Source organism: Lynx canadensis, chromosome E2, assembly GCF_007474595.2.
Source record: "Lynx canadensis isolate LIC74 chromosome E2, mLynCan4.pri.v2, whole genome shotgun sequence".
Taxonomy (NCBI): domain Eukaryota; kingdom Metazoa; phylum Chordata; class Mammalia; order Carnivora; family Felidae; genus Lynx; species Lynx canadensis.
The window spans coordinates 52,778,271-52,790,100 of record NC_044317.1 but is presented as its reverse complement, the minus strand read 5'-3'; the positions used below and the strand labels follow the sequence as shown (position 1 = coordinate 52,790,100).

At 54.6% G+C, this 11,830-nt stretch overlaps 1 protein-coding gene across 1 annotated transcript; it reads right to left on the bottom strand.

Moving 5' to 3' along the window:
• Positions 1-267: 267 nt before the first annotated feature.
• On the bottom strand, positions 268-11,830 carry LOC115502565 (galactoside alpha-(1,2)-fucosyltransferase 2-like). The gene is given in 3 exon segments (XM_032591323.1): positions 268-364; positions 10,526-11,232; positions 11,235-11,830. Coding segments are annotated over 2 exon segments (852 nt in total). The 5' UTR covers positions 11,601-11,830; the 3' UTR covers positions 268-364; positions 10,526-10,746.

Genomic DNA, 11,830 nt, shown 5'->3' with positions numbered 1-11,830 from the left:
CGGTTTTCAGAAAAACAGGATAGGGGCGCCTGGGTGGCGCAGTCGGTTAAGCGTCCGACTTCAGCCAGGTCACGATCTCGCGGTCCGTGAGTTCGAGCCCCGCGTCGGGCTCTGGGCTGACAGCTCAGAGCCTGGAGCCTGTTTCCGATTCTGTGTCTCCCTCTCTCTCTGCCCCTCCCCCGTTCATGCTCTGTCTCTCTCTGTCCCCAAAAAAATAAATAAAACGTTGAAAAAAAAATTAAAAAAAAAAAACAAAAAAAAACAGGAGGATAAAGTCGCCAGTGAATGGACACCGCGAGGGTGCATTGAGCCAAGTCCGGAACGTGGGACGGTCCACAGGACATATGACCCGGCTTCCCCAACACTGGAAGAAAAGGAACAAGCAAAGAGGAGGCCTGTAAGATACGCAAAGCGGATTCTGGGCTCCGAAACATAGAAACAGATTTTTCACCTATGTGGATCTCTGACAGGATGTTTAAAAGTCACGGGGATGTGGGACACATCTCTATGTAACATTTATCAGCATTTATCCTTAGTCACTAAATGCCGTGGCCACATCGGACAACCATTGTGACAACTAAACCTGCCCCACGGATGCCCAGAATGTCCCCCCTCCCCCTTGCCCCGGACAATACTCGCAAATTGAGGACGGCTGTTCTACCCCCTCAGGTCTCCTGTTTCAGGACCAGGGGCGGGCTGGGAAATGCTTAACAGCCGGCTCCCTGGGGCAAAAATAATCCCTGGTTGGTAGCATGTGGTGTGACTGGTAAAAATTTTGATGGTATAAATACCACCCCCCTCCCCCACCCCATGGCCAATGTCAAGCAACCAACATGGTATCTTAGAACACAGACTTGCAGAGAACATTGTTCTCTGATACCCCGCGTACAGACACAATACATGTAAATAACCCCAAGAGACAGATGATAGGAAAACCTACGAAAATAATCCGGGCAGGAGGAATTTCGAGCTTTGGTTTGACAAAACGTATTCGATTGTGATACATGTTCAAAAGTGTATTTGTTTTGTTTTGTTTTGTTTCGACTGAGAACCAACTTAACCAAAAAAATTCAAACTTAAAAAAAATTTTTTTTGGGGGGGATGTTTATTTATCTTGAAGGAGAGAGAGAGCGTGAGCAGAGGAGGGGCGGAGAGAGAGGGAGACAGAGAATCCGAAGCAGGCTCCAGGCTCTGAGCTGTCAGGGAAGAGCCTGCTTCGGGTCCTCTCCCCTGCCTCCCCCCGCCTCTCCCCCACTTGCACTCTCTCTCTCTCTCTCTCTCTCTCTCTCTCTCTCAAACATAAATAAACATTAAAAACAAAATTTTTTAAAAAGGTTATGTGTACACTCTATTGTAGTCTATTTTTTTTGTTTGTTTGTTTTTAGAGAGAGAACACTTTTTTTTTAATGTTTCTTTTGAGAGAGAGCGAGCGAGTGAGCAGGGCAGGTGCAGAGAGAGGGAGAGAGAGAGGATCTCAAGCAGGCTCCACACTGTCAGCACAGAGCCCGATGCGGGGCTCGAGCCCACGAGCCTCGAACCCTGAGGCACCCGGGGGCCCCTTGTGTGATTAGTTCTACGAAATTTCCAGAGTAGGCAAATCCACAAGCAGATTCGTTGCCGGGGGGTTGGGGAGGGCGAAATAGTGATTCCTGACGGGTACCGGCCTCTTTCCGAGGGAGTGGAAATGTTCTGTGATGGGATGGTCTGCCTTTCACACATGCCTGAGCCTGGCCTGTCCCAGGAGCCTCCATTTATGTTCCTCCCACACTGCCCCTAGGCCCAGGTCCCAGCATCCTCTGTGTCTTGCTGTGACCTCAGACCCCAAGGCTTAGAAAGCCAAAGAGAGGGGCGCCCGGGTGGCTCAGTCGGTTGAGCGTCCGACGTCGGCTCAGGTCATGATCTCACGGTTTGTGGGTTCGAGCCCCGCGTCGGGCTCTGTGCTGACAGCTCGGAGCCTGGAGCCTGCTTGGGATTCTGTGTCTCCCTCTCTCTCCCCCCCACCCCCCCCCCTGCTCATGCTCTGCCTCTCCCTCTCTCTCAAGAATAAATACACATTAAAATAGTGGTAATAATAATAATCATAATAAATAATAATAATACAGAAAGCCAAAGAGAAAAACCCAAGGTCACACACAGAAGGTGACACAGACACAGTTTGTAATCAAGTCACTGGCTCCCAAACCCCTGGGGCACCCTTCCCCAGCCAACTCCTTTGCAAGCTGGGGGCCAAGTTCAGGCTGACACTTCCTGAGCCACCAGGAACCCCCATGATCCTCTGTTCCTGGTCCCTCCCCAGGACATACTTTTACGTTCATTTTGCACCTTGAATAGTAATGAGACTAAAAATATCTGTAATGGCTGTAGGTCCCCTCAGGGCAGGAACTCTATCGATGTTCATTATTGCTCTACACCCACAACCTACTTAGTCCTTCCAACTGTGTGAGGTGATCCCTAGCAGCTGAGGCCCAGAGAGGTGCCATCACTTGCCCAAAGCCACCCAGCCTGGAAGTGGCGGAACCGGGATTTAAATCCTGAACCCGAAGCCTTTTTGTCTGTTTTCGCGGGCAGGCAATGACCAGTGACAGTGACTCTAACCCTGTCTGTCGTGGGTACCAATTGTAGACAAGATCCTGCACAAATACCTGCCACATTTCCGTAAACACTGATACGCGTCCCCTTGGCATCCAGCCAACATGCCCTGAGGAAGCCCAGCCTGTCCTGTGGGAGAGAGGCCACACAGAGGACGGCCGACAGTGCCAACCAAGTTCCCTGCGGAGCGCAGCCCTATGAGAGACCTCAGACGTCACACGGAGCGGCGAAACACCCAGGCGATCCACGCAATCGTGACAAATAATAAATTCGGCACTTAACGCCATTACATTTGGGGAACGGCTTGTTACGCAGCATTAGCTGACTGAAATACCTCCCGTTAAGGTGACAGTTCCCTGAGAGCAGGAACCATGTCCGTTTTGCTCCCTCGTGGGTCCCCACTGTCTAGAACGTCTCCTGGAAGATAGTAGGTGCTCTATACATATTTGTGGAAGGAAGGAAGGAAGGAAGGAAGGAAGGAAGGAAGGAAGGAAGGGAGGAAGGGGTTTTCAGACCTCCATCTCCTGGGATGATGTCCATGAGACGTAGGTGCAGCTGACGACTGCCCACCAGCCTTTATGCGTATGATAAAGTGTTGGCGGGGGTACGTCTACCTCATTCCATGACCAGGACCGGGGATGCCAGAATGAGGAGGAATCTTCGTTACCTGGCCAAGAATGTTCCCGCACCCCTGTGACTTTGGAACATTTTGCCAGACCTCTATGTAAGTAAACAGCTTGCTGATGAGTATCTGAGTCTGGGATGTGTTGCGGCTATTAACCGCGGGGTTAGAGGGGCCCCGGGCTGCATGTGGGATTTGTGGACGGGGCGCTTGTGGTGACCACACACAAAGGGGCATGGGGATTGCAGAGGGGAGGGTGAAACGCTGGAGCTCCCCCCACCTCCCGCCATCCATGGGCTCTGCATCAGTCATGAGACACTCAGTGTAAGCTAAAGGGCGATTTCCAACCTCCTTCCAGCCTCCCCGTGAGGGCTCTGAGCGGCTCCCACCATTAAGGTTACCTGTGGCCTCTGCCATCAGACTGGGAGCCCTGTGGGGTGGAAACCAGGGCCGGGCCACCCCTAAGCTTTTCCCCGGGGCACAAAAAGAGGTGTTGGTAGGGGTACCTGGGTGGCTCAGTCAGTTAAGCGTCCGACTCTGATCTCAGGGTCGTGAGTTCAAGCCCCGCGTCGGTGGGGAGCCTACTTAAAAAAATAAATAAATAAAAGGGGGCGTTGGTGGAATTTCTTCAAAACGTATTATGGAATTGAAATTCAACAACATGCACAAAAGCAGACAGGCCAGTACAACAAAGCCCCAAGCACCCAGCAGTCGGTTTTCAACTTGTGTTGCCAGCCTCCCTTGGTCTGTAGCTCAACTGGGCCTTCTCATTCCATCCCTGAACATTTCAGGGTGTTCCTCTGACTGGTAAGAATACTTAAAAATGAGGGGTGCCTGGGTGGCTCAGTCAGTTAAGCGTCCGACTTCGGCTCAGGTTATGATCTCGCGGTTCTTGAGTTCGAGCCCCGCCTCGGGCTCTGTGCTAACGGCCCAGAGCCTGGAGCCTGCTTCAGATTCTGTGTCTCCCTCTCTCTCTGCCCCTAACCCACTCACGCTCTGTCTCTCTCTCTCTCAAAAATAAATAAACATTAAAAATTTTTTAAATTAATTAAAAATTTAAGTGTACAACAAACACCATGCTGTTACCAGCCCTACAATTAAGTCATTTCTGAATATCATAATATCCAAATTATAATTTCCCTGATGGCCTCAAAGCTTTTTTCTTTCCTCCTCTTCTTCTTCTTCTTCCCCCTCCTCCTCCTTTTATTTTATTTTTTATTTTTTTAATGTTTTCTTATTCTTTTTTTTTTTATTGGAGGGGGCACCTGGATTAATGTTTACTTACTCTTGAGAGAGAGAGAGAGAGAGAGAGAGAGAAAGAGCATGAGCAGGGGAGGGGCAGAGAGAGAGGGAGACGCAGAATCTGAAACAGGCTCCAGGCTCTGAGCTGTCAGCGGAGACCGACGTGGGGCTCGAACTCATGATCTGTGAGATCATGAGCTGAGCGGATGTCAGACGCTCAACCCCCTGAGCCACCCAGGCGCCCCTTTCTTCCTCTTCCTTTTAACCACCACAAATACACCCTCATGCAAAAGTGGAAATCCATGGGTCCCTGCTCTGGAGCCCCCGCCCCGGGATGGCACCCTTTCCCCTGCATGTGGTAACAGCTAACAGTCACTGCGCATGTCGCTGGGCCGGGCATGGTTGATCTTTTAATCACAGTTTGGTTGAGCTCTAATTCTCAAACTATAAAATGTAAAGCAGACAAATCACTTGACATATGCGCTTCGGTGGCTTGTATTCGGTGGCCTTACGGATCAGTGGCTTGTAAACCAGAGTGGCTGTAGAGTCGTGCACACGTCCCCACTATCATTCTAGAACGTATTCATCCCCCCAAAAGGAAGCCTGCACCCATTAGCGCTCACTAGCCATTGCCTCTCAACCCCCCAGCCCCAGACAACCGCCAGTCTGCTTTCTGTCTCTGTGGAGTTGCCTTTTCTGGACATTTCATACAGTATGTGGTTGATTGGCCCGCTACGGTTTTATTGATTTATTTAATGTTTTATAAGATGTAATATACATATATCATATATATTTTTTACAAATATATATATAGTATATATAAATATATATATTTCAAGTTTATTTATTTATTGTGAGAGTGGAGGCAGGGAGAGAGGAGCATGGGGGAGGAGAGAGAATCCCAAGCAGGCTCTATGCTGTCAGCACAGAGCCCGATGCGGGGTTCGAACCCACGAACTATGAGATCATGACCTGAGCCGAAATCAAGAGTCAGACACTTAACTGACTGAGCCTTCCAGGCACCCCCCACCCCCACCCCCACCCGTGCTCCGGCCAGGTACTGTTTCAATCCTCACAGAGGTGAAGTCCTTTGCCAAGGGCCACACAGCCAGCGGCTGTGGGAGCCTGACATCCTCAGCCTGCGGCCAGAGCGTGTGCACTTAACCACTGAGCTATGCGTCCCCTCTGAGTCACTACGTGTAACACATTCCAAGTTGGGAACAGAGGCTTTATTTTCGATGGCGATGAGAAAGTGGTCTGATCTCCAGCCTGTGGGCCATAAGGCTGGGAATCTCAGGGGCATTAGCTGAGCTGTGAAGTGAACCTTAGTCTGCAACCCCCCACCCCCACCCTGGTCCTTGCATTTGAGTCCCAGGCTGCCATAGGGGAAGGTGACACCCGGGAGTCCATTTCTGGTTGGGCTCAACCCCTGGCCCTGTGACCCAAGGCGCCCAGACCCGCAGCTGGGTTGGCTCAACTCAGGTATAGGCGTCTGGTTGATAAGCCTGAGTTCCTTCTGGAAAGACAGCTTTCTGGGCTCTGAGGGTTTCGGGGACCGTAGACGACAAGCAGGGATGTTGGTGCTAGGTCGCCCCCTGTGGTGTGCCTGTATAGCCTCTACCCGCTTCCCGCATTCAACCAGATCACACCCTGCCTGACTCACCCCCCAGTGCTCTCCCCTTATGACCACTGGGTTCCGTGATCTGACCGGGAACACCGGTCCTGGGCCACGGCAGCCTGTGTCTCTAATCTGCTGGTGCACGCAGTGAGGGGCCTGGCACCAGCTCATGCTTGTCCAAGCCATTCAATAAATAAACCGGAAGCACCGTATCCGTTTCCCAAGGGTGCTGTTAACCACACACTGTGTGCCTTTCAACAATGGAAAATCATTCCCTCCCAGTCAGGGGCTAGAAGCTGATCTCTGCCTCCGTCATCACATGGCGCTGTCCCCTCCTGTGTCGGTGTCACCTGCCACGTCGGAGGCAGGGCCCCCACCCTACCCCAGCGTGACCTCATCTTAACTAATTTATCTGCAAAGATCCTAACGTCCAAAGAAGGGCACATCTGGAGATCCTGGGCGGAAGGCTTTCCGCCCACCCTTCTGGGGGACACAACTCGACCCGTAACAAACACATACTGCGTGCTCCGTGCTGTTTGGGGTACTGGGCTTGCTGGTCCCTGCCCGGGGCTTCCCCCCATCCCCTGTGGTGGGGTCAAGGTGGGAGGTCTTTGAGCTCAGGGCGGAGCTCAGCAAATATTTGTTGATTGAATTTGTGCCACTTATGGTTGACAGCTCGCCAGTTTCTGCTTTGGCCCTTACCAACTAAAAGTCATTTATTTCCTTTTCCAAACGAGGGAACAGAGCTGGGTCCCCTTAGCATTTAGGTGAAACAGATGCACCTTGGAGTCTTGCTGTGCTTCTCCACCCAGCTCCCCGGAAGCGGAAGCGAGCTGCGTCTGTCTGTCCGTTCTGCCTCCCAGCAGGGCTCCTTCCCAGCAGAGACGACCCCACCCGGGAGATAATGCCGGAGGGTGGCTGGGAGGATGGATCCTCCGAATCTGCCCCCAGTGCCAACAGCGTCCCCAGGGTGTTCGAGAGAAGAGATAGGTGGGAAGCGGGCGCCCGGCCGCCTGTGGCTTTCCCCTGGGTCCCCGAAGTGAAGCCGGCGGGAAATATCACTTCATTGTTTTCTCTTCATCGTTTTCATTATTTTCTTCAGAACCAACTTGATTCTGACTGAGGACAGGTCATCGTGCCACTAAGCTGAGTGACTTCGGCGTCAGAGCCCCGTGGGTGTGCGGAGTGCTTTTGTGCGCTAGCAAAATTCTGGAGGCATCGCGCAGGGTCCCAACGCAGAGGGAACAGTCGTGGGGGCAACGGGAGAGGGGTTTCCAAGGACGGTTTACAAAGGTGTGGGGAGGATGTAGGGAAACCGACAAAGAGATGTTACAGCTCCCGGGGCGGGGGCATCGACATGGGGCGCAGTTACCACCCCAGGTCGGCAGGGACGGGCCTGGAGAATAAATACCCCGGCTTCGCTCTCCTTCCTCCCCTGATTTCTGGACTGTGATCCCACTGGCCTAAGCCAACCGGAGCCACAGGGCGAGGGAGCCCCTGGAAACGGTCTTTATTAGTCAGTGGGGACTGCGGCAGCAAAGAACCCCGGACTGGGGGCTGAAACAACGCATGCCGCCTGAAGGCTGAAGGTCAGGGCGCCTGCCGCCCCCGTGCCTGGCGAGAGCGCACTTCCCGATTTGCAGTCCGAGAGCCGAGCAAGATCATCTTTCTCGCGTCTCTTTCTTACCAGGGCACCGATCCCGGGGCGTGCCCGGGGGGTTCGGTCGGTTAGGCGTCCGACTTTAGCTCAGGTCATGAGTTCCAGCCCCGCATGGGGCTCTCTCAGGGCAGAGCCAGCTTCAAGTCTGCGGTCTCCCTCTCTCGCTCTCTCCGCCAGTCCCCCGTGTGCTCTCTCTCAAAAGTGAATAAACCTTAAAACAACAACAGGGGCATCGATCCTGTTACACCAGGGTTCCTCGCTCATGAACGAATGGTCTCCCCCGCCCCCCCCTAGGCCCCGCCTCCTGACACGAGCACCGTAGGGGGTTCGGGCTTCAACACAGGAACTGGGGAGGGACCCAAACATTCCGTCCTCAGCAGATGCCTGCAGGGCGGAGGAGGTTGGAGAGGAGATTTGGAGGAGCGGTAGGAAGGACCCTGGCACGGCCCGTATTCTAGTGAAGGGGGACACACGGCCTCCGTTCACTTCTGTACTTTGCAATTGTCGCAGTTGGTAACGGGCCACAGGTCACGGCTGAGATGCCTCTACCCTTCTGGCTTGAGTCTCTCCAAAGGGGACAATTTGGGAAAAGATCCAGACTCCGGTAAATGATCCTGAGGAGGAGGGACCGGCCTTAAGAGAACGGAAGAAACACACGGAATGGGAGGTGCCTGGATGGCGCTGTGGCCTAAGTGTCGGGCTTTGGCTCAGGTCTCCATCTCTCTGTGAGTTCGAACCCCACGTTGGGCTTGCTGCTGTCGGCTCAGAGGAGCTCACTTTGGATCCACTGTCCCCCTCTCTCTGCCCCTCCTCCCGCTCCCTCTCTCAAAAATAAATAAGTAAATAAAAACATTTACAAAAATGAGGGCATCATCCCTTATGACTGGCGTCCTAACGAAGAGGAGGAAATTTGGACACAGACCTGTACAGAGGGGAGACAAAAAGGCAGGGAGAAGACGGTCATGGACAAGTCAGGAACACATCCTCCCTCACGGCCTTAGAAGGAACCAACCAGGGGGCGGCCGGCGGGGCTCAGTGGGTTGAGTGTCTGACTTCGACTCAGGTCATGATCTTGGGGTCCCTGACAGACAGCTCCGAGCCGGGAGCCTGCTTCGGATTCTGCGTCTCCCTCTCTCTCTGCCCCTCCCCTGCTCACAGTCTGTCTCTGTCTCTCAATAATAAATAAACATTAAAAAAAAAGAAAGAAAGAAAGAAAAGGAACCAACCAGCTGACCTTGCGGATCGGACTTCCAGCCTCCAGAGCCGTCGGACAATCCGTGTCTGTGGTTTAAGCCACGACGTTTGTGGTACTTTGTTATGACGACTCTAGAAAACTAGTGTCACCCCCCCCCCCCCCCGGGCACTGGCTGCCTGCAGTGATCCCCCTGCTCCGGGGGATCCTAACCTGCTGCGGTCCCCTCCCACAGTGCACCAGGGCTGCGCGGTGTGATCGATGGAATATGGCAGAAGTGGCCGTGTGTGGCTCGGGCGGGCTGGGCCGTGAAGGCAGGGCAGTTTCCACCTTGGTCTCTTGGTTTCTCTCTAGGGAGGAATGCAGCGGCCTTGAGGCTCACGCAGCCCCACAGAGGCCCACATCTCGAGGATATGACCAAGAGCCAAGAGCCCAGGAAACTTCTAGCCGTGGAAGCCGATCCCCCCGGCCCCAGGAGGACCTTCAGATGACTGGCCTTTGCCGACACCTGGCAGGCAGAACCATCCAGCTACACGGCTCCCGAATTCCTGACCCACACACACTGTACGAGGTGATAAATTACTGTAGTTATTTTAAGCCACTATGTTTTGGAGTAAATTTGCTAAGCAGCAGTAGACGGCTCACATAGAACCTCCCTCCCGGCTCCCCTCCCCTTCCTCTGGAACCTTCTTTGGCTTTTCTTTAGTATCCCCGACCCTCAGCCCCGGACCATGATGCCTCCATCTGGACTGAAGGAAGTAAATTGGGGTCAAAATGGCTCTGGGGAGATACAATGTGATTAATATGTGAAAACAAATTTGTTCAACCTCAGAAGCGTGCCAAGAAATGGGGATTCAGGGGCGCCTGGGTGGCCCTGTCAGTTGGGCGTCCGACTTTGGCTCAGGTCATGGTCTCACGGTTTGTGGGTTCGAGCCCCGCGTCGGGCTCTGTGCTGACAGCTCGGAGCCTGGAACCTGCTTCGGATTCTGTGTCTCCCTCTCTCTCTGCCCCTCCCCTGCTCGTGCCCCGTCTCCCTCTCTCTTTCAAAAATAAATAAGCATTAAATATTTTTGTTTTAAAAAATCAATAAACTTTGAAAAAAAAAGATTTTTTAAAATTAATCATTATTATTTTTTTTTACTATCCAGAAAGGAGTGATACACCGATAAAAGATCCTGGGATCTCCATACTTCTAAACATGCTGAATACCAGAAAACCCGTATTACGATCATTTCATCCAACTTTTGTCCACACAGGGGTTTCTCAGAGTGGCTTTGGGTCCCCGGAGCGTTGTGAGGCCCCCACCCCACGCCCACCCCCATTTCCGGGGACTTCTCTGCTCCACCGAGGTCGTCTCCCTGAGATTTACCCTCTCAGATCCTGGCTTCCCTCACATCCTTGCACGGTAAGGCCTCAGGAAACCCAAAGCCCGAATTCTTAGCTGCCCTTGACTTGAGGGCAGGAATGGCTTCGCCAAACCAAACCCTCTCAGGAGGCAGGGGCAAAAAAATTTGGGCTTACGCTCAAAATATGTTTCCCTCTTAAAGCAGCACAACGGTTCAGGGGACGCCACGCACGCACCCGTTAGCGGCCAATACTCACCGCGTGTTTTCAAGGCACCGAATGGACTTGCTGGGTTCTTGCGAGGAGCCGCTGAGGGAAGTCCTGTATTATGTTCTGCACGTGGCCCGCAAAGGCACAGAGAGGTTAAGTCACTTGTTCGAGGCCGCCCAGCTCAGAAGCAGAGCAGCCGGGAGGCAGGCTGTGGGTGCCTGATTCTGGGCCCGCCTGCCGACCCGAGGGCCAGGGAGGCGCGTGCGGGGCTAGGGGCTGTTCTCTCTGGCCTGGCCAAGGTCAGCAGCGATGCCCATCCACTCCGGCAGGAAGGCTGCTTGGGGCTTAAAGATCCAGCGGAAGGGGGAATGCGGGAGGGTGAAATTGGCCAGGTGGATGATGTCCCCGCCCGCCAGGTAGGCGGCCCAGATCCCGAACGTGCCGATGGTCATGACCGTGTGGTTGCACTGCGCGAGCAGCGCGAAGTCCTTGGCCGGCGAGGTCTCCACGCCGTCGCCGGCGAACACGACGTCGCCGCGGGAGGCGTCGATGTTCTCGCGGCACCAGGCCATGCCGTTGCTGGCGACCACGAAGACCGGGGCGCGGTGGCGGGCCCGGAACCAGCCCAGGGCCCGCTCCAGGTACCCGCGGTCGGCGACCACGCCCTTCCACACGCGGGGCATGACGTGCACGTAGTCGCCGCGGCGCACGTGGACGCCCACGAAGGTGCCCGGCCGCCGCCCGCCCCACCCGCAGACCGCCGCAGAAACGCCTGGGCCTCCTCGCGCACGTGGTCGTGCAGGGTGAACTCGCGCCGGATCTCGTCGCGCACGTGGTGGTAGAAGGTCCAGGAGCAGGGGTAGCCGGTGAGGCGCACGTACTCGCCCGGGATGTGGCGGTAGCGGTCCTCCATCCAGTCGTTCAGGGGGTAGTTCCGCCAGGGGATCCTGCCGGCCGCGGTGTGGTGCAGGACGGGGAGGCTGATCCGGAAGATGGGCGCCAGCGCGCTGTGCATCTCGGCCGGGATGAAGGCGGGCCGCCCGTTCATCTTGGCCAGGGCGTACAGGGTGGCGTACTCCCCCATCTGGTTCCCCAGGCGCCCTTGGGCGTTGATGGTGAACATGCCGCCCCGAGGCAGAGATCTGGGGAGCAGGACGCCGCGGCCCGAGTGGGCCCAGGGGCCGGGCACCACGGCCAGGCGCCAGTGGCAGTGGAAGACGGTAGACGCCACGACGATGATGAAGAGGAAGTAGACGGTGGAGAAGGAAGCGCAAGTGGCCCAGGATCCCGAGATGGCTGTGGGGAGGAGGGAGGACCCGGTCAGGACGGGCGGGCAGGCGCACGCGAGTCTCA